At 36.5% G+C, this 24,259-nt stretch overlaps 1 protein-coding gene across 2 annotated transcripts in view; it reads left to right on the forward strand.

The window, feature by feature from the left end:
• The window catches only part of LOC149179861 (RNI-like superfamily protein), an 82,400-nt gene that overhangs the window by 9,893 nt on the left and 48,248 nt on the right, over positions 1-24,259 (forward strand). The window contains exon 1 of one of the 2 annotated variants that reach the window (XM_089415825.1): positions 7,377-8,024. The exons of the other annotated variant lie outside the window; for it this stretch is intronic. Within the exon in view, the coding sequence (XP_089271951.1) occupies positions 7,661-8,024 (364 nt within the window). The 5' untranslated portion in view covers positions 7,377-7,660. Of the gene's footprint in view, positions 1-7,376; positions 8,025-24,259 lie in introns of those variants that run through there. 2 annotated transcript variants of the gene reach the window in all.

Genomic DNA, 24,259 nt, shown 5'->3' on the forward strand with positions numbered 1-24,259 from the left:
GAGTAGGATTAGTTGTCGGGTGAGAAAAATTGTCTCACAAATATTTTGGCTATATTATTTTGTTGAGGATTGCCAGTTTGGGCGTACAGATTATTGTACTCAAACTTTGCTGCTGCATAATACAAATAAACCCTCATCTCCTACACCAGTTTTCCCTTCGGGATTTTTCTGGGGACTATTGTCCAAAAATATTAATGTCATTTTTATTGTGTGTGTGTGCATCTATTTTCTCAGTTCCAATTTATTTTTCCGCAGAGTAATTTTACTGTGAAGAGTTGTAGTGTGATTTATTCGTTATTTGCCGTAGCAAATAAACTACATAATTAATCAGTTAGAAGAATAAGTTTCTAGTTGCTGCAATTTCAATAACTTCTCACAATTTCCCACATTATCTTGGGTTCCAAATCAATGATACAAGGTTTCTAGTTATTTATTGAAGACTATGTAAGACTTGTTTTATGTGATAGAGGTGATATTGAGTGTGTTATTGTCATAGATGAGCTAATTCCAATCCTGGGGGAGAGAGGGACCCTAGGGCAAAGGTGACTTTAGTTTTATATACTCAGTTGATCTTGACATTGGTTTGGTGTGTACCCTAGCTACATAAGGCATTTAGATAGATTGATAATTTGAAGATTGTGAAGAATTTGTCAAATTTTCTAGTGTTAGGGGTGTTGTTATGTTTGTGAATTTATAGAATTGGGACTTTCATGAGCTACGAAAGAGGGAATTCCCCAAGCTTATCCAATTGCACAAGTCTACTTGTGGCGATTTGCATATGAGCTAGTGTGTATTTGGTATGTAACCTCTTTTATCACTTCTTCCCTATCTCTAGCTTATATGGTGGAAGAGATTCGTGTTTGGCCCCTGGATTTCTCAATTAGGTCTAGGAAAAGCAGGATTGTTGTGTTGGGTCTTTTGTTAGTTTGGGTGGCAATTATGAAACCTCATCCCGCGAGACATAGTATTTGTGTGGGGACATTAAAGGTTGTTGATCTTAAGCCTAATTTTCTTTTTGTAACATCTGTATTTTTTATAACTAGGCAAGATAGGTGTCATAAGAATAATCTAAGTTGGTTGAATTTTCTATCTAAGAAAAAGTGGGCACGCATAAGATTTGGTCTACTACCTAGCTCTCTTCTAAATGATTATTGGGGTTGTGAAAGCGCTAAGATAGTAAGTGTGTGTATATTTAGAGAGGAGGTTACACAAATAATGGAGAAAATCTCATTTATTCAAGAGGATGTCATGAACTTGCAAATTTGGTAAACTAGACATCAACCAATGAGACCACATTCATGGACCTATTAGTTGACCTTAGAACCACTATGTAGAGAACTAAAGATGATGTGTCAAGCCTTCATCAACAAGTGGAATAACTCCAACTTTCAATGAACAAGCCCAACATGTATCACTCTTCCTTCAATAGCTCTAGTGAACAAGAGTTTCCCAATTTAAATGCTCCCCCTCCCCTCGCATGAACTATCCTGTTTTGCAAATTTTGTAAAATTTTGAATGGTTTCTGCCATATATGCCCCTATCAATGCAAAAGCTTATATTTTCTAGATATTAGAAATTTTGAGGCAGCAAACATTTCATGGTTGACCATGCTTCTTAGAATATCATTTGAATCAAGCCTTTCTTAATGTACTTGCTATGCTCATCACATAGAATTTTATTAATAGAAATTTCTAGTTGTGGTTTTAAAAAAGTATCAAAATCATTGCCTATATTGTTATTTTAGTGGTGAAATTTGTATTGTAGATGCTTAAAATTAAACAAGTTTTAATATAAATAGACATTAAGGAAAAGTAGGATTATCGTCAATTTCCAGAGGTAGAACTGGCTCTAGAAAAGGAGACATTGCATTATGATCAAGAATAGTCATGGGTGGGAGAGCACACAAAGTGAGCAGAGGATGGATAAGCTTGAGTGCCTTGCGGGCTTGAGAACTTTAGATCCTCAATGTGTTCCCTAAGTGCACTAATTTCATCTTTCATGTTTTTTAGCTACTATCTATGTTCTATTAACATGTCCATGGTGGAAGACTGTTGTATTCCCAATTGAGAGTATTACAGTTGGAGATATGCCATACTATTTTGAAGGTCAAAATTTTTAATGGAGGGACAATACTATGTTTTCTTCTTGCCTGTGTGGCTCTTAGACGCGATCCCCAATTGAATGTTATCTTGTCCCAGGAACCACAAAGGCCCAACCAAAAAACTCTCTGTAGTTCGTGTTCCTATAAATGCCACCTGGAGGGTTGAGCCAAGCACCAGAGCATCTAATCAAACCTACAAATCTCCCCTAAAATCATATTAGGACTAAAGAGAAATGCAACTTCTGAGCCTGTTTGAGTAGGGGAAATAATTTGCAAAGGAGACATCATGACAAGGTACTTGCAAAAGGTAACTAGATACACAAAATGCAAAGTCATATTTGTAGTGTGAGTTCATAGAGAATATTGCACACGGGGGTATTGTGCCACGTGTCTTGTGACCATTGTGTCGCCAACTAACGACTACTTACCACTGCCAAGTGCCAATTGTGGATGTCACTTATGGATGTTAAAATATAAGCTTTACCCAAATTCATATGAACCATGATGAGGGGATTGGAGAGTGGAGATCCCTCCCATTAATTTGAATTGTGCCTTCTTCTTTACGAATAGCTAGGTTTGATAGAGCATAAATTTTACGATTGTTTTGATTGAAGACATGAAAGGCTTGCAATTTTGTGATGGATTCCAATGCTAGATGGATCCTTTTGAAAATCAATTTGAGTCCAAAATCCGAAGAGGAAGTTTTTGGGTGTACATGTCTGATAATAAGGGTTGAATCTCCAACTATGTATGGTTTGTTGATACTTTTGGGCTTTGCATGTTTGATTCCTTTAACAAAACATATGCCTTCACTTGATTATTTGTGCCATTACCTAGACTATAAAAGAAAAATAATTCTTCATTTCCTCCGAGCAAACTAGCACCGCTAGACATATATAATCTTAAATTTAATTAAAACTAACTTAAATTATTTTAAACCCAAATTTATTAAACATTATGATAAACCAAATTTATTAATGTATATTTTTTAAAATCATTTAATCTAAACCCTTATAAAAAATCCCATTTAAAAATCTCCCAGTTCTCCATTGGAAAAAATATATTAATAATTTTAAATAAATAATAAAATAAATTGGAAAAAAAACCATATAAACATAAGGTAAATTATTTACCTTAGAGAAAACATACGGCACCACTCATGACAAGATATGTTGCCATGTTACCAACAACATGTGGACTCTAGTGCATGCAATGCTTCAAGTGGATTCTAGTACAGCAAGAACGTATGATTGCATTGTTCTATTATTTTAAAATTTTTAATTTTGACAACTTAAAGGGTTATCAATTCAAGTGGTTGCCAAGTAACCTCGTTGATAAGTACGTAATTGGCGAGCCCCACTCCATTGGTAAATCCGTAACTGATAGATCCACCCGATTTGCAATGTTATGATACATGCACCATTCCATTTGCCACCTTTGTACATATTCCACCCTATTCATACAATATTATTGTACATGCTTTCTTTTATTTTTGTGATGTTGTTTGAGTTTTTGGAAATAAACTGCCTACAAAATGTTGAAACATTTAACAAACATTTTAATTAGATATTTTATTTATAATTTATTAATATACATGTAAGTTAATTTAATTGGTTCAAACATATTGTTTTAATGTGGAGTTTATCGTCATGTCTTAGATTTCAGTTTTGTTAAGTATAGCAACAAGTGACAATCACGTTTTATTCAACAGTATGGGAAGTTAATCACATTTATATATCATAGAGAGGGCGCATTGTTGTATGCTAGTATTTATAACTTATCATAGGTGTGCAACAAGAAGTAAGCAATGTTTAATCTCTCATTTGTCTAAATATTGTAACTTAATATCATTTATATCAATCCGTGTTGGTCCTCACACTAGCTTGAAAAACTTGAGGTTGAAATTCTAGTTATAATAATTTAAGAATGATATATTTTAGGATGACTAATCTAAGAGCTTAGGGTATCTAAAGGAAGTTTTTTTCATCTTCAACTCTTTCACTGTCGCAAATATGACAAATTTATTTAACCTACAACATTTTAGAAATTGCCCAACGCCCTATTTCACTATGGAGCTCATGAGGGTTTGTTTTTGTTTTAAAATTGTTGATTTTCTTCTTCACACCAATCAAAATAACGAGATACTTTTTATTTTGTAGATTAGTATGACGATATTCTTCATCTTTTTTCTTCTAATTCTTTGTTACACCATAATTATTCCTTAAACTTTTTAGATATAATAATACTTTTAATGTGCTTTTTTTTTTTGTAAGTTCGGTAACGGTGAGGCTACATCTTGGTGATGTCCAAGAATAACACCCAAATAGGGTAGGGAATTGAACTGGTGACTTAACTCTAGGAGTGCCTTAACAGAGCACTCGATCACTGTCTATCCAAGATCCCATTGACACTTTTAATATGATTGTGTACTTGTAAAGTGACATCTTACTTTATCTCCCAATTATTTAGTCAAGACTTCACATATTTATGCCAACATTATGTGAGCCACAAGTGGTTTTGATTGGATCTTAAAGCAATATCGGAAAGCTTATGTCTTCCATGTTGTTGATCTTGTTCTTATACACTAGGCACCTCGTCACAACTATACTATCAATGGAAGAAGGACTCATTTTTATGAGGAGGAAAGGATATGGTGTATTATTGCCTAAGATTCTAAGTTGTAAAACATATTTGGATTTGCTTTATCTATTTCCACAATTCTTTAAGGTGTTGCAACCCCAAACCTGACAACCATATGAGATAATAGGGGTGGTTAGAGTTTCAGAAAGGAGTTTCTTCTTATCTCATAGTCAAAAGTCCACTGATTGACAACTCTTTTCACATCCATAATAAGCTTTCAACCCTCCATTTAATTTTTCTTGATATTTTAGTTCTGATTAAGCTTATTATAAGATTAATTCCGTGATATTTGTTTGAAGTCATTACAAGATTAATTCTGTGATATTTGTATGAAGTCATTTTCTGCAAGTTGTTTTTATTGTCAATGAAGTCACTCTTCTAGTTATTGTCATACATAAAGCTAGCGTAATTTTTTTTCCTTGAATAGAATTATCATAACCTTATTTCTTAGTATTACTAATGATCAAATATTGAGTGGTTGCTTGTAGAGACCATAAAGATTCTTTGTCATAAGAAGAATAAGAACAATAATTACATCAATAGACATATCTTTTTTAGAACAAGGGTTATAGAATTTAAGATTTTGAATAAATAAATAGTTGAGATTTCATCCCGACGAAATATTCTTCATCTAATAAGGTATTGGAGTGATGCGCTCTGAGGCTGATCACCATCTTTTACATTACAATTTGATTTAATAATAAAATGGTCGGGGTTAATGAATGATTCTATGCATAGTCTTAGCTGGTAAGGCGAATCGGTTATGTTCGCATCACTGTGGTTTGAATTCTCACCAGAACTAAACATGTTCATCCCAACACTAGATGCTCTTCTCTGCGAATTCGACCAAGGTTAGAACCCTTTGCATGCTTCCTGTAAGAAGAAGCAACTCCCAAGAAGTAATGAGTCTCTAAGTCCAAATGGGTATATCTCATACTCCCCATGAACATGATATCAAAATGGCTCAAGAGGAAAGAATATACACAAAGTTGTTCAATTGTCTTCAATTTCGCTGGCCTTCGTCCTTGGATACCTAATTTATGAGGTAGTGAACTATTTTTAATGCAAAATTTTGAAAAATTTATGGCTAAATAGTTCATATGCTTCATATATTTCATATTGATTTTTAAAGTAAATGCTTTCTATTGTTTAGTTATTGAAGGTAGCCAAAGGATTTGCTACAGAAAGCTAGCTCGCACATGTGGCCTAGATAGTCAAAACTTGCTAAAATCCAATCTACGACTAAAACTAGTGATTAACTTTTAATTTGTAACATGAGAGGTTTGGTTTATGATGTCATTGATTTAATTGCCTTTGAAATTAAAAACAAATTTGTTCATGTAATCATTTAGATGTGTTATCCAAAATGACATAAATTTGAGGGTATAACATTCCAGAACTATGATAAAGAAAATAATGCAAATAAAACCAAGTTTTTCTTCCATCATTTGTCACACCTTAAAAGAGTAATGCTCCATCAAAGTAAGTGAAGTGAAAGTAAGTGAAGTGCCAGTGTCGATTAGCAATAATTTAATCCATTAACACTCAGAGTTAACACATATATGTCAAAGACTTGAAATGAATATTCAAATATGTGTGAGCCTAACACATGATTTATCAAAATTTCTGCTATACAAAGGTTAAAATACTTCAATCATTGCAAAGATCACTTTTTCATCACTATCAGAATCCTTTAAGTGTAGTGACGGATAATCCATATCAAAGTTAGGGACATGGTGTTTGTTTTTCACTGTAACTGAATTTGAATATAAAATAAATCGATTTCGGTTTTGGTAGTTTGATGGTCAAGATCACAAAAAAATTCATGCAATCTAGTTCATCCCATCGTTTTTCTCATTACCCAATCCCTATGCTATTCGTCTACGTAGTAAACAATCAATGTTGGTTATTAGTTGCAACATGGTTCCCCATGTTTTTCATGGTTTCCTCGTATAACTAAGTTTTCATTTATTTTAATGATGTGCTTACTAACATTCTATGCATTAAATTTGAAAAAAAGTTGTTTAAGATGGCAACAACACCACCATATGGATTCTTTGTGCATTACTCTTGTGCCCATGATGTCTCGACTCACACCCAACATGTAAAACAATGCTATTATTGTTACACATTTGTTATGGCTTTGGCTTATTAACATTATGACTAACCATAAATCTCAAGGTAGTTGCTTTTGAGATACCAAAGAAATTGAATTGAAATATCCACTCATCAAATAACACAAATCCAATTGATGGTTATGTTCATATTAATTTTCACTAAAATGAAGTGTATCCTCGACTTGTTTTGTTGTATCATTTCATGTAAGTTGTGGCGCTGATAAATGGGCTGTTTGAAAAATGGGCTACAAGTCATTTATATGATGACCAACTTTAAATTGTAAACTTGACTATGTAGCTGTACATATAGTTAATATATGCCTATGGACATATATCAACTATATTTATTAATATAAATGTACTAATAATAAATTAGTTTATAAAACCCGATAAACCTTGTAATTATTAAACTTAACCATAACTAGAGATCACATTTAATAGAACCTCGCCCTATTTAATTCGGAAGCAACCTTTTGTCGTATTAAACAGTAATTTTTTTGAATTAAACCGTGTTTTCATGGTGCTTGGAGCTACCCAACTCAAGGCCATAACCAAACCTGTCATCTGACGGAAAAGGTCACAAACACACTATTTCCGTCAGGTGACGCATTTCCAGGCTAGAAAATCGGCCTTCACATCATGGCGTTCATACTTCCTGTCTCCTCTGCAAAGCAGCAGCCATGATCAAGCCCTGACGAGTACTCTGGAAAGGTTTCAGAATGAATACGTGACGTCTCCCGGTCAACTTCCCAAATCCATAAAAAGTTTAAGTTGGAAGCCACCATAGGCTTGAGGGTTACAGATGCAGATGCAGATGACGGGGTCACATGAAATTAACAATGATGGATTGTGTATTAATGAGGTGCTGACAGATGACGGATTAAGGGCAATTTTGGGGAAGCTGGAGGGCGTGAGCGAGAAGAACACTTATGGGCTTGTTTGCAAGCGGTGGTTGCTCTTGCAGAGCACCGAAAGGCGGCGCCTTTGTGCGCGTGCGGGCCCTCACATGCTGCAACGCCTCGCGGATCGATTTACTCGGGTGGTCGACTTGGACTTCTCTCAGTCAGTTTCGAGATCCTTTTATCCAGGGGTGTCCGATAAAGATCTTCACATCATTGCCGCCAAATTCCAGTGCTTACAGAGCCTAAACCTGCAAGAGTGCAAAGGTAATTTTAACAAATCTATAATTTTTTCCAGAGAAATAAATTTTCCTTCCCCTCACTTAAGCGTGTAGAGTAAGAAAGTTTGTCTCTGTCAACTTATACGGATTTACCTTTCTTTCCAACAGCGACTTACGGATTTCCTTGTTTTTCTGGAACGAGGACGATATTCACTGCTAACTACAATCTAACGATCTAACAATTATAAATCAATTTGCATTCTCTCCTTTTTCTTCTGAATATTTGATTGATTCCTTTTAACACGCGTTGGGCTTTCTGTCGGTAATTGTCTATATTCTAAGATTTTGTCTACCAAAGTCATGGGAATCTCCGTCCATGGCTGTAAATTCGCGGTTGCAAGCTTTATGTGCGGATTTCCCAAGGTTTTGTTGTGTTCAGATGCTTCGGTTCACGCTGTCTCTGTTGTTGGAGCCATTTGAAAATACATCACGAAAAGGCAAAATAATTCATTCAACAGCAGAAATCTAGGACAGACCAGGGTAAGTGGAAAAAGTAATTTTCGAACTCGGAAATACTAATTCTCCACTCCGATAGTTTAAGGCTTGTCATCTCTGGAATTTGGCCAAACAATCTTTGTTGAGATTGTTGTTTTATATTGATGAAATTATTGCCTTTAATTTGGAAATGGATTCAGTACCCTCGAATATCCTTTTTACAACTGGATTTTGCAATGTTATATCTGATATCTATGATCCCATCAACTCGAAATGGTTCCTGCCAGATTTCAAGCCAAAAATGCCAATTACCCCTCTCATTATTCTGAACAAATGGAATAGGACCAAAGTTTATAATACTGCTTGAACATTAAATCAGAATGATAAATAATAAATATTTGAAAAACAAGATTCAATTCCATAAATGTCAATTTCAAGAATCAAAATTGATAATTAAATGTCAATTTCAAAATTCATATTTTCTTATTACCTACTACCACACCATACAACATATATGATTAAACCTTACACACTGTTTCATATTTCATAGGAAACATAGTCACAACCTTGAATATCGAAATGGGGAAGTGCGGAGTAACTCATGAATATATGGTACCACTTAGTCTAAAGATATATGGTACCACTTAGTCATGAACTGCGTGGCTGCTCTTAGGTGGTGTATCAAGATCAAGACCATCATCATCTACTGGCAATGAAGGATGCAATTCGTCCTCTGCAGACAATCCAATATCAGACAATCAATGGCGCAATGGAGGATGCAGTTTGTCCTCCACAGACAATCCATTGCACACAGAACACTAATCATCATTGACAACTGTTTTGCATCCTCTACGTTAAAATCCTATTGAATTGCTGGACACCACAAAGAAGTTGGCTTTTCACTCCAAAAGTCCAGAAAGTGTCCATGTCAAAATGAAATGGTTAAATGAACTGAATATCTTACTCCATCCGTCATTCTCTCTGCATTTTTCTCTCTGATTTTTATCTAGGGTTTAGAGTACATTGTGGGGCCACCAAACTCTTTTTTTACATAGAAAAATAGCGAGGCGCTAGAAACTTTGGCAATTTCCAGTCCCATTATGGAAACTGCTGAGAAAATGTTGAAATGTTCATTTGTATGTAGTCATTTTTGGAATGTTCCCTTTTCCTCTTTCTGGCACATGGCTACATTTTGGTTTCTGGGTATATCTGGGTGTTAATAGTAAATTAAAGATAGGTCGTTTCAAGAACTACAGAAATCCAAACCTAGAACCACAAGTGTACTTAATCACATAGTGAGGCTGTGGCTTAGTGGTTGGGATGGGATGCTGCTATCCAAACAGCCCAGGTTCAAACCTTGGCAGATGTAGAGCCCCTTTTTTATGTGAAGGAAGTAGTTTGACCTCTTGAAGTTGGTTTCCTTTTGTCAGTGAATTGGTTTCATTTTTAGGGGCTAAATTGAATAGCCATTGTGTTAATATTCTTGTAACTTCTATATTGTCTTCTGAAAATATTGCCAATAGAGTAGACAATGTGTTATACATATTCTTGTTGGGTCCAACCGTAGTGTTTTGTAGTGTTTTTAAACTAAGCTAATATAGATTGATTCCCCGGTAAGCTTAAGATTTGCCAGACCCTAAATTGAATGATTTATTGTTCTGATTATTTTAACGCAAACAAGTCTAAATTGAGAGAGCGACATGTTTGTTTAAGAATGGAGCATCACAATGAAAATTAAGTATTGACAAAACAAATGAATAATAATTAAGTTAGTTTTTAATGGGAAAAGGTCCATGCTTTGCTGTTATAGTAAGTCAAATGTTGGTTTAGCTTCATAACTGTTCAAAATAAGCTTTAAATAGCAAACTTACAAGTGCTTGGATGAGATAAAATTATGTATCCGTGGTTCAAATTTTGTATTGGGCATTCTCTGCTTTAAAGTGTGCCTTTTGTATTTCCTGCTCTGTTAGAGGTTGACTCTATAATTAATGTGTTTCGTTGACAATTGCATTATTATGTGTTATTTATTCTATTCATTAGAGATTAACTTTTTCTCTTTCTTTGCTGAGGAAAAGGTTTTTTATTACATATAAAGCTGTTTTTGGAGAATGTTTTATACATTCTAGCTGGCATATTGTAAGGTCCATGCAATGGAAATAATGTGAACTCTTAGGTAATGACCTTATTGACCCTTAGTTAACAAAGAGAAGTCAACCATCCATCACTTTATCACCTCTTAGCTAATGAAGAGGCAGTCGTTAGGATTGAATACTTTGAGAAATGAGGCCTTGAAAGGCCTTATTAGGAGTAAATATTTTGTTTTAGTAAGGCTTTGAAAGGCCCTCACGTCCAAGGTGAATACCTTGAGAAATGAGGTCTTGAAAGGCCCTATTGGGTGTTGGGGTAAAAACTTCATTATAATAAGGATTTGCAAGGTCCTCAAGGGGTACGTCATTCCCAAAATTGAAAAGCCCTCTATGTTCATTGGGTATTATTAGTAATTACCACTGAAACTCTTGTTAGGCGAAAAAAATCCTAATCACAAGTCACGAGAGCCTAGAGGCATACAAGCAAGTTATCTAGTGCCACCTCAGTAGCCTTGCCCCACACTTCAAAGGAAACTAATGTGAAATTTTCCTTGAAATGCAGCAACTGGAATTAATTCTTCTAACTGATAAATTATGCAGTTTATTTTTGTTACGAAAAAATAACGAATTAATCACACTGCAGTTCTTCACAAATAAAAATGATGCGGAAATAAACTGGAAACCGAGAAAATGCTAGCACACACACTAAAAATTTGATACAGTTATTTTTGGACAAATGTCCCCAGAAAATGCAGCAACTGGAATTAATTCTTCTCACTGATAAATTAAGCAGTTTATTTTGTTACGAAAAAATAACGGATTAATCACACTACAGTTCTTCACAAATAAAAATGACGCGGAAACAAACTGGAAACTGAGAAAATGCTATCACACACAATAAAAATTTGATACAGTTATTTTTGGACAAATGTCCCTAGAAAAATCCAATGGGGGAAAATCGGTGCAACATATGAGGGTTTTATTATCATGCAACAGTGAAATTTTGAGTACAATCTACGAATGACCAAATTGGCAATCCAATTTGAGAGAAATACTAGCAAAATCAATTGAGGGAAATTTACCCTCCCGCACAAGCACTTAGCTCAATTTGGCCCCTCGAACTGGCTAACTCAGACCCCTCTGCACAGCTTTTGCGCAAACCTTGTGCAGTCATTCACATGCAATGCTCGGATTCGCCACATGTCTTCCTCTGATTGACTGTTGCTGCTTTGGAAAGAATTCTATGGGCCTCATGAAAATTATTCCGGTCTTCGACAACTGTATCCTCCTCCTGCTCAGCCAAATTGAATTGTCTTCTTGAGGATACTGTGAAGTCCTTGTGCAACCTCCTAGAGAAATAACTCAACCTCCTCTCCTGACTCTTCGGAACTTGAAACTTCCTCCAGAATTATTGTCTCTGCCCCTCTGCGTCCCTTCTAGCTCAAACTCTCTTCCTCTGCTCGACCTCTATAGTTGGATAGCTCGATTTTCCAAGGAACTTGCACTATTGGCTTCTCTCTCGTGTGTCTTCCCACAACCCCATCGACCTCCTCTTATAATCTCTCGTTGGCTCACCAACGACCATGATTAAGTTCTCATCAACGACTAAGATCATCTCTGAGTTGATCCATGTGAATTTCTAGAGAAATTTCACCTTTCTTAATTAATTCTCGTTAATCAATCATTTTCCCTAAGTTAGACTTAGGAAAAATTTAATTACTGATTAATTAACTTAATTGAGCCATCTCTAGGTGTTTTCACCTGAAACCTTTTCTAGGTTTTGGAGTTATTGTGTTTATAAGCCTCTCTAACCAAAGTCGAGACTAGAACACCTGTCTGATGCTACAAAAATCAACACACCCTCTTAGCGAGGAAGGTGTTTTCTCTATCTCATAACATTTTCTCCTAAGTTGCACGAAACACTGAAATGTTTTGGAGTTTCCAAAATGGGTACGTTTAGAAACGTCACCTCCCAAAAATGGAAATGTCGGTTGAAATGTCATATATGTATATGTGTGTGTGTGTGTGTGTGTGTCTAACATATAAATAATTGAATAACAGATTATCTTGCAAGAAAAAGGAAATAACACGCATATATGACAATTTAAAAGAAAATCCAAGTCTATATTAAGTTATTAACTTAGATGATTACATGATGGCCAAGTTTTGTCAGAGTTTCGGCTAAGTTTTAGAGTTCTGTGTACGACCTAAAACATCGGGTTCCTAGAAGTTTCATGCAACATAGATCTTTTCCCATACACATTGCTGATGTCTGACAATTATGACAACCCGCCACTGCCCACCAACTACTGCGCAACACTGATTCATTTGCTACTCTGAGTTGTACTGATACTGCATTTGCACTGCTGCCAATGAGAAATTAATTTCACAGATAAAAAAGTCCAAGGTTAAGAAACAAAGACTAAAACAAGAAAATGAATGTTCTGATAAGGAACTAAAGGAGAACCTATCAGAAAAAGAAAAATAAATTTGTGCCTAAAAACCCTTAATAAAAAATTATTAGAGCAAATAAAAAATTTAAAAGATAAAGAGAAAGATACTAAGGACAAAGTCAATGATTCATAAAATGGTGAACTTTCACGTCTAAGGAATCATAACCAAGCCTTACTTATGCAAATAAAAAAGCTTAAAAATGACAAGAAGTCACTAAATGACAAGTTAGAACAACTTCAAAACGAAGTATTGAAGTCGTTAGTCGTTTCAGTCCAAGTTGAAGATAAAGGAATAAATACTGATCCAGTCGATATCACAAGTAAAGAAGAAGAGAAATCTAGAGAAGTTAAAACATATTCAGAAGTTGCAGTTCAAACGATAGACATTCCAAATGAAGATTCAGTAGCCAACTCAACAACAACAACAACACCTGAAAGGATCAGGAAGCTGCCAAAATGATAAAGGAAAGTCCAACCAAAAGAACTATTTATCGACATCCGAATCACAAGAGCAGACTTTCCAATCAATCTACGTACTAGTATCACTCAGAACATAAACGACAAATTTATGTTCCCAAGAATATTGAAGTTTGCAGAATCCAATCCTACGATAACTATTCATCACAAATTTTTAGAGATCAGAAGATTACACAGAAGATTAATCTAGGATGGCCTGATCTGTTCTCAGTACGACAATTTTGTCTATCACTCAGAGCATCATATCGTCTTGTAACAACGAAGATGACAGTTCCGCGACGAGCAAAAAAAGAGATCCAACCTTTCATCAGTAAGCTTTGAGGACAAAGCTTCTTGAAGAGAGAGGCAATGTTATGAATATAATTCATATAAAAATAATAAATATAAATATAATAATAATTAATTAACTAATGGTTAGTTAGTTAGTAATGAAGAGGCATGTCTTAGAGACATGACCATTCATGAAAGGGCACCTGCCTAGGGTATATAAGCAGGCCCTCATTCTCATTTGTAATCATTTCATATCTTACATCAATTCAATATTCAATATTCGATATACAGTGACATGTCTTACAATGGACATTTACGTCTTTGAAGTATTTTAAAGATTTCCGTTGCATATATGACTTTTGGTCATTACAACAAGTTACAAGTACAATATCATCACCAAAATTAATAATGCACACTACATAGTACAAATTACAAAATGAACTATGATTGGCAGTCTACCATCATTACTCATAATTCATATGGCATATTATGGTATTCAATATTCATTGTTCAAAAGTTTAAAACACCATCATAAATTACATTTACATATCATCAAATATGTCTTCATTCCTGTCACTAAGAACCACATCCTCTCCAGAAGTGGGAGCATTGCTGCCATGTCCACTTGAAGATCCACCTATTGGTGCCTCCTCATCAAACAAAGTCATATGAGACCTGGCATTCAACGTCATATCCAAGTCAGGCATCTCTGGTTCCACATTCCATAATTTGGCAGCCTCAAATTTGTATTTGTCTTTCTTGTGTGACAGAAGGCGAAGGTTTGAATGAACATACACTAGTTCCTCAGCCTTCTTAGAGCCCAATCTGTTTCGCTTCATTGAATGGATGAAGCCATATGTACTCCAGTTCCTTTCTGCTGAAGAGGAACTAGCAAACTGTGACAAGATTCTGATGGCCAATTTTTGGATTATGTGGAAGTTCCCTATCAAGTAGTTCCGCCAATCAATTGGACATAATTTGGTCTTGTCCCGCATACAATCAATATCAGAACCCCAACCCTCTGATCTCACAAAATAAGTAAACTCTGCACGAATCCGAATCTCGATTTTAGGATCTACAAAAATCTTTCGAAATGCGTTTTTAAATCCTTGTGAGACTTTTGGGTCTTTGTTTGGTGTGGTTCCTCCTAGATCACATAACAATTCCGCAGCATAATATTTTGGATTCATTGCATAGGCCAAAAGGTGCAATGGGGTGGTCATCTTGTTCCACCTTTTGGTCAATATATCTTTTACTTATTTGTAAAAGAATTCATCTGGGTCATTCTCCTTGGCATTTAAACCACCTTTATCTTCTCTATCTTGGAATCAATGCCTTCATATATCTCTCCCAAATTAGGCATATCTGTGTCAAACATACAAAGCAAATCCACAATTGGCTTAGTAAATGCCAAGAGGTACTCCACCCTATCCCACCATTCATCATCAACAACCAACCTTTTCATTGCTTGTGCTCTATCAGATTGGGATTGCCTCCATTGATTCCAAAGAGAACTGCATACCATTGATTGTAATGCTTCTTTCACTTGCATAAGCCTTGTTAAGACTATGATGTGAGAAGCAAAACGAGTCTTGACAACCTGCAAGTGCCAAATTGCCAATGTTTCAATAAATTAAAAATCATAATTTGATTGAATAACTATTATGATTCACGAATCATGACATTTGAGAATCCAATTTACATATTTGAATTTAGAGTCATAGAAATTAGAATTTATGAAATAAACTTTAAAGTTTAGGTACCTTAAGGAGCTCCAACTTCGCAAATTCCCTGTAGATGCCTTGGGACATGTGGTGGTTTGTGATGAAGGCTTGAATTTCTTTTGTCTTTTCAAAAATAACTCGAATTCACAAATCATGACATTTGAGAACCCAATTTACATATGTGAATTTAGAGTCATAGAAATTATAATTTATGAAATAAACTTTAAAGTTTAGGTAGCTTAAGGAGCTCAAACTTCGCAAATTCCCTGTAGATGCCTTGGGACATGTGGTGGTTTGTGATGAAGGCTTGAATTTCTTTTTGTCTCATAAAAAATAACTCGAATTCACTCAATTTGCTTCCCCATCTTGTTCAACATGAGGTTCAATGAATGTACAACATACGGTGTCCAAAAGATGTGCTAATATTTGCCTTCAATAATTAGGTCTGCTGCTCTACACACTGTTGCATTGTCAGTTATTACCTAGACAACGTTTTTTGGCCCCACCAATTCAATTGCTTCAATCAAGATGTCAACAATGAATTGGGAATCTTTCATTTGCTCCTCACAATCCACTGCCTTAAAAAACGTTGCCCCAATTGGGTTCTGAGCAATCACATTGATCAAAGGCCTATTCCTTTGATCTTTCCATCCATCAGAAATGATGGACAACCTTGAAATGCGCCATAAATTATGAATGGGGCTTAATTTAGCCTCCAAATCTAACTTCTTAACACTCAACATTATAGGGTGGACCTTCTCATATCCAGGGCTCTTGTACCCTTTTGGGGCTTCATTCATTGTTTTTATCATTTTTGCCCAGTAAGGAGATCGCACAAGGTTAAAGGGAAGGCCATTTGCATAAATGCATTGACCTATAGCCAATGTCACATGGTTCGGGTTCGAGTTTGACAATGATTAAGTTCGATTCGAATTTGAATTTTATGATAAGGTTCGAATGAGGTTTGCCATTAAATTCGAGTATCTATATATATATATATATATATATATATATATATATATATAATTTTCCTAAATTTAAAAGATAACCAATATAATATTTATACATTAAAATTTTTAATGCTTATATTATATAATATATTTGAGATTGCCTCGTCCCCACACATATATATAAAACATAAAATTTTATTAAATTTAATATATAACTCATTCTAATATTAAAATATTATGTTTAATATATATGAAACAATATATAACAAATTATTTATAAAATTATATTTTTATAAGATATTAAATTTAAAAGCAATTAAATTAAGTTAAATTTAATAAATAATTTATTATAATATTAATATATTATTTTTTAAAAATATATAAAACAATATGTATCTACAACAAATTATAAAACTATACTGATGTGATTCAAATTAAAAAAAAACGTTAAAGCTTATTCCCTAACCTACCGAAGCGTCATTCCTCTGCATAACCTATCAAAGTGTTATTCCTCTCTGTGCGAGTGCAACTCCATCGATGGTTTCTTAGCATATATTATATGTAAAATCGTTGGCTCTCGGACGCGTGATGGCCCTCATATAGCATACGGTTATCTTTGTGCACATTTTCATCGTGATGGTAAAATTTGAATTACCTTATGCACTGTCACAAAAACCATTGTCTGTGCGCTTAACGACCCTAACAAAGTTACCCTTCATCTACATGCTTGACGACTAATCGATAGGAACTTCAAAATTAAAATATGGCAGACGACAGACCCAGTACCGTAAAATAACGCAAACGAAAAAGCGAACTTGAACCGAACATGATAGAACCTCATGCGAATTTGAAAATATTTTTGAGGTTCGCCGAATTTCAAACTTAAAGGTTCTAAGGTTCAAATTCGGCGAACACTATGACATTGCCTATAGCTGCATCTGCCATCTCTCGAGCATCATTATTAAAACTCCTTTCAAGCGGTCCCAAATTAGACCGCTTTGAATCAACAATTCCATGAGAGGGAAGTGGAGGCTTTGATGAAGATGCTCCCAACCTTGGTTGTTTGAATTGAGAGGCAGGATTTGCCTCATTTGCTTTAGCATCTTCCTTGTCTTGTTCTTTCTGATATTTTGCAAGTTTTGCCTTGCTTAAACCATTTCCATCTATCCCATTCTCTTTAGGTGGGCCACTGCATATTCGAATCCCATTGCCTTTTAACCCAAGTAAATGTGCTTTAACCCGGGTGTATGATCCCTTATACTCCTTTTTACACTCACTGCAAACCCATGCCAATGATCCCCCTCCTTGGATCTTCCCAACAACAATTACATATTTCCAAAGTGGTGACTTTGGATCAACTTTAGGGACAAATTCAATTTCATGTTCCACTTCCTTTGCCTCACGAATGGTTGAACTTGAAGTTGCCATGATGATGATGTAAATGAAACTGCAAAATAAAATTGATGGGTCACAATGCAATCTAGACAGGTTTTATTCCTTAAAAATTGTAAGAGATGCTCTAAAGGGGTTATCTAGACTTCCCCTATAGTCCACGATTGGTGTGCCTGTTAGACCTTTTGTTCAAGTTCTCAAGCTTATTGGGAGAACTCAATCTGACTCCTGAGCATTATCAATCTTGTTTGAAAGAATTTGTAGATTTTATAGATGAATAATTATCTCTTTAAATTATAAGGCATGTCGTGAATGAAATATTGAAGTAAAAAATAGATTCTCTTCATGAAAAATCTCTCATACTTCAAGAACATTATTAAAGAGCACTTTTTCCCAAAATTTTCAGAAGCTAACATTTCATGAAATGCTCTTAAATTTGTATGACATCAATAATTTACTGGCTGCATCATGCCTCATTTAGCTACTAACTGCCCTAAACAAGTGAGATAGAGCACTATAAAACTTGCTTTGAGAGACCCCATTACCCAAGTAATAAATTATAATAGCACTGATCTCCTATTCAAACGCCATTATAATTTCAGTCTCTAAAACCCTTTCCTTTGGTTGTAATTAATTTGTAGAAAATACATATAGAAATATCTCAATTTCCAGCTTTCCATTGAAGCCATAAGGAATAAGAAATGGGAACAATGAAAGTATACAAACAGACAAAGAGAATCAGCTATGAGTAATTTTAAAATGTAAAGAAACATGGAAAGGCAAGCACAATGGCAAAACAATCTGATCATTGGAAAGCATTTAAATTTATTTCATCACTTGCTACTTCAAATTAAAATGATTCCAATCTCAAATTTTGCACATCGAGATAAGGGTATGCACAATTTAGATAAAGCTAATGGGAAAATCCATGGCTTAAGATGATAGAAATAGGTTCAATTCTAGAAAACGCCATTTTGTAAGACTTACTGAAGCTTACAGAAGGAAAAGTCCCCATTCCCCTCTTATTGAAGAATCACAATTTTAGTATAGGCATGGTAGAAATTTACTTGGCATAACTTCAAGGGCCCGTTAAACATTAGTGCAATTATGTCAGAATGTGAATATGGCTAATTTATCATATGAAGAAAAGTGCAAGATTATAAAACATGTTCAAGCTTAAGAAAAGAATAAATGTGTTGAGACAACTTAGACATCAATCTATTCTGAACCCTAGCATCAAGCTCGAGCTCAAGGTAGTGCTAGTTGTCTTGCTTTAGTCAGGTTAGGTTTGAGTTGGAGATTGTTTGGTGCTAACATTACTTAAACCAAGGCTCAAGCTAGTGAAAAAATTTAAAAACTTAATGTGCTCAGATTTCAGTGCCTCCAAGTTGCAAGTTGGACGATAGACATATGGCTCCAAACGACCAGTCTCTAGATGGTGTCCAGCTTCCAGTCTCGTCGCTCGACTGTCCAGACTCCACTGTCTCGTCGCTCGACTATCCAATGGGTTCCAACTTCCAGTCTCGACGCTTGTCACTTGACTGTCCACTATCCAAATGGTGTCAGCTCCAACTCGCGAGCGACTGTCCAACAAACTCCAAGCCTCCAGGCTCCAACAAATTTACGCGCCGACTTGAACAATGGAAATGAAAATGTTAAACTACGCCCGATGGCTTACGTTTTGTCACGTTGAAAATGTTAAACACTTTTTCCACCGATGATTTGCCTATTCCCGACCGTTTCCGGCTTGAAGGGTTTCAAAAATTGATACGTTTCCAAAAAATTGTGATTCAGATTCCGTATCATGATTTCCGGATCCGTATCACGATTTCCGTGATACAGATTCAGAAATCGTGATACGGATCCGGAATTTCAAAAATGTTTTAAAAAATCCAAAAAACACCAAGGATCTGTTTCCAAAAAAAATTCGCGTTTCCAAAAAAATGAAACGAGACTGATACAGATCCATGCTGTTTCTAGGCCGGATCGTACAAGTTTTCATATATGAAATGGGGATCGACATTTCAAAGGGTCAGGGCCGGCGTTTCTAGCAACTTAGCTTTGCACTGCGCTGCAACTGATCTCATACTGCTGTCGCTGCTGCAACTACTGCAACTGAGAACAAAAAGATTGAAACAACTGTATCTATGGACTAACACTGTCTCCTGAGTCACTGATTGCTACTAGCCTCTGCACTGCCCACTGAGTCTGTTAGCACTGCAACTACACTGTGCTCCTTAGCATTTAATTGCAATTGTCCCTTAAAAACTGACTGCAACATCTGACACTGATCCATCTGCTACTGAATACTATGGGCCCTTGTAGTGAGGGTAATGATCCAAGGAGAAACACCTGTCCAATGCTCACCTCGATGGACCCTACCCAACTTTGCACAACTTTGGAGTCTAGAGCTCGATGTCTCCCCACCTCTCTCCTGGAGGTATAATTGCATACAAAGCAAAATCTTCCTCCAACGTGGAGGACAAATGATTAATCTCCGACGAAGCTGTTGCCTGCTCCTGCTTCTCCTTCTTGTCCTTCTTCTTTTGAGGAAACTGAGTACTGTAGTGACCGAACTCACCACACCTGAAGCATTTGATCTTCGACAGATCCTTCTTCTTCCTTTCTCATCCCTGTGAGCCTTGTCCCTGATTGGGAGCTTTCTTTGCCTTTCACTTCGATGCAAGGGCTATGTTCTCCTCCTCCACATTTTTCGATCCTCTGCTGCTGCCACCGAGACTACTCTTGATTAGAGCAAGACACATCTTCTCTTGCGTGAAATTTGCCCACAATCGATCCCATGCAGGAAGCTGATCTCGTCTAGTGATGCCTTGGACAGAAGTAGGCTACTTCTCGGTGAAACCATTGATAGCTACACACACCGGTTCAACTTCATGTGGCACCTCTCCTACTGCGGCAAGCTCATTCCGAATATCCTGAATTCTGGTAAGGTATGGAGAAACTCCTACCTTCTGCATCCTAGTGGTTCTTAGCTTTTCCTTCAGGAACATCTTCCGATTCTCGACAGGATTCTGGTATAGTGCCGCGAGAGCATCCCACATGTCTTTGGCCGTATTCTTGGCTGCTAAGTGTGAGACTATATGATCCCAAACTCCATCAAGGATCAACCACTTCGCCTTGGCCATCTCCTTATTGTAGTTCTCTAGCTGCTGCGGATCTATAGGTACGACTATAGCTCGTTTTGCATACGTCTTAAGATCATACTCATCCAGTAGGAACGGCATTTTGGCTTTCCAAATAATGTAGTTGGATCAGTGTTGCAGGAAACGTTCCCCTGGATCAAAACCCCGATCCGCGATCCGTATAGATGCGTGGGGGAAGCGCCCTCTAAAACGCATTTTGGAAAAACTGAAACGCGTTTTGAGTTGATAAACACGCTTTCTGGAAATTTCAGGAAGCGTGTGCCAGAAACGCGTTTCGGTTTTTTCGAACTGCGCTTCGGTTATTCCGAAATGCGTTTCGGACGGTGCTTCGGCTGTACGAAGCATCAAGCTTCCGAAAATAATTATAAAAAATGCAAATATATATATATATATATATATATATATATATATATATATATATATATATATATAGCAAAAAGAATATAAAAAAATATAAATATAGCAGATGCAAGTTTTGAATATAAATGCAAAAAAAATATAAAAAAATATCTATATAGCAGGCGCTTCCACAGACGCTTCGCTTCCTAGATTTTTGGAAAATGATGCGTCCGCGTCCCCGCTTCCAAAAAACGTCCTTGTTTCGTCCTCGCTTCATGCAACATTGAGTTGGATGCACCTTCCAACCTGTCCTATTCACGAAGTCCTGCTGAGGCCATTTCTGCAAAACTTTCTTTTGGGAAAATAAATAGGAATCCTCCGCCTTTCCTGCTTGGCTACTGGCTCTGCAATTCACACTCTCTTCTTGAATGCGCAGTCCTGCTTGCTGGTTCGGTCACTGCAACTAGAAATTTTGGATTTCCTTCAAGTTTAAAACTGGAAACCATCTGAACGAATTCCACAGTGTGTGCTTTACTCTACCACTCGACGCTGATTTTACTACTGCAAAAACAACTGCGCCTAGATCTTCCCTGCGAAAATGCTGATCTACTTCACTGGAACAACTTCCCGACTTTACCGCTGCTTGCTGGAACTGCTACTAGGCTCTATGAATTTTCTTGCCAACTGCACTAGAAAATTGACCCCTCTGCCCATTAGTTCGAAGTTGAACTGCCTGGCTAACTCTGCACAAATCTAGAGAAATTATTCTACTGCTCCCTCTGAACTGTGAATTTCTCCCCTCTGAGCACCGATCTCTCAAACTAGCTTTGATACCATGTGGAATTTTCCTTGAAATGCAACAACTGGAATTAATTCTTCTAATTGATAAATTATGTAGTTTATTTTGTTACGACAAATAACAAATTAATCACACTACAATTCTTCACAAATAAAATTGTTGGGGAAATAAACTGGAAATTGAGAAAATGCTAGCACACACAAAATAAAATTTTGACACAGAATTCTAAGTTCAATCTACAGATGCCCAAACTGGCAATCCAATCTAAGCGAAATACTAGCAAAATCAATTGAGGGAAATTTACCCTCCTCCACAAGCAAATCCTTACCCACTCGGGCCACTTGAACTTGCTAACTCAGACCCCTCTGTGCGACTTCTGCACAAGCCTTGTGCAGTCTCTCACACGCACTGCCTGGATCTACCATGAATCTACCTCTGACTGACTGCTGTTTCTCTGGAAAGAATTCTCCGTCCCTCTGGGAAAATTTTCCGGCCTCCAATAGCTAAATCCTCTTCCTGCTCAGCCAAATTGAACTGCCTTCTTGAGGCTATTGCGCAGTCCTTGTGCAGCCTCCTGGAGAAATAACTCGGCCTCCTCTCCTGACTCTCCGGAATTGGAAACTTCCTCTGGAATCACTGTCTTTGCCCCTCTACGTAGCCTCTTGGAGAAATAACTCGGCCTCCTCTCCTAACCCTCTGGAATTGGAAACGTCCTTCGGAATTATTGGCTCTGCCTCTCTGCGTCCTCTCTGGCTTGAACTCTCTTCCTTTGCTTGACCTCTGTAGTTGGATAGCTCGATCTGCCATGGAACTCGCACTAATGGCTTCTCTCTCGTGTCTTCCTCCAACCCCATTGACCTCCTCTCATAATCTCTCGTTGGCTCACCAACGGGCATGATTGAGTCCTCATCAACGACTAAGATCACCTTTGAGTTGATCCATGTGAGTTTTTAGAGAAAACTCACTTTTCTCAATTAATTCCTGTTAATTAATCATTTTCCCCAAGTTAGACATTGGAAAAATTTAATTACTGATTATTTAACTTAATTGAGCCATCTATAGGTGTTTTCTCCTGAAACTTTTTCTGTGTTTTGGAGTTCTTTTGTTTCTAAGCCTCTCTGACCAAAGTTGAGACTAGAACTACCTGTCTGGCGCTACAAAACTCAACAACTAAACTACCCTAGCCTGGGGTAAACCCAAAGTGTCAAACCAAGCTAAATCATTGAATGATAAGATGGTAGTGCTGATTAGCTTTGAATAACTTAGATACAATTAACCCAAGAAACCAATTCACATTCAGGATATTGCAAGGGTATGATGTGTTGAGTTCCAGATGGTTTATTTGATCATTAAAATGTGCATGCTTAAATACATCATAAGAGAATTTTGTTATCAGTAATGAACCAAATATTTTGATAGCCAAATTTGTTGAGACACATGCTGGAAAAAGGAAGTGATTTTATGCTGCAGCTTTGATTGATCAAGAAATAAGGTAACCAATAGTAAATTTGCCCTCAAGAATGTAATGTCCCAAGGGAATTTTTGCCCTTGGGGTTATAAAGTCACAAAATAAATTGACCAATTCTCACAGTCTTCCTTTCAACTCTAAACAGATAAAGAGAACACAATCTTATAGTCAAGCTGTAGGTTTTCACAAAACTTCAATAGCTCACAGTAGTTCCAATTTAACAACTGCCCCTAGGGCTGTTACACCAACAGATCTGATTATTTTAACATTCATAACAATGACAGCCTAACAATATAAAACTGGCAGTCCTACGTGATTGCAGCAGTAGTTAAAGTCTAACTAACAACTCTGATCCAACCAACAGTTTAGAACCAACTTACAAGATTGTTATCTGTGTAACAGTTTGACCTTGGCTATTATCAATCCTGTTATTCTAGTGATGCCCTAACTGGGCTGGCTGACCAACTCTCTTACACACTCAGCTGCTTCCCAAACTCGTCCTTTGCTGCCCAGACCTAAACTGTTGTCCAACAGAGCCTTAGAAATATAGTCTGCAGCCTCCCAGGACTCCTTCACAGTTGTAATTAGTCTTCGCTGCCACAGGGTTGATCACTGTCTATGTTGCCTCAAAGCCATGTACTGTCTGCTTGCTTGGACAGGCTG

Source organism: Pinus tabuliformis, chromosome 3_2 (genome assembly GCF_031772625.1).
Source record: "Pinus tabuliformis cultivar Carrire ecotype Pingquan chromosome 3_2, CPIR1, whole genome shotgun sequence".
Classification (NCBI taxonomy): domain Eukaryota; kingdom Viridiplantae; phylum Streptophyta; class Pinopsida; order Pinales; family Pinaceae; genus Pinus; species Pinus tabuliformis.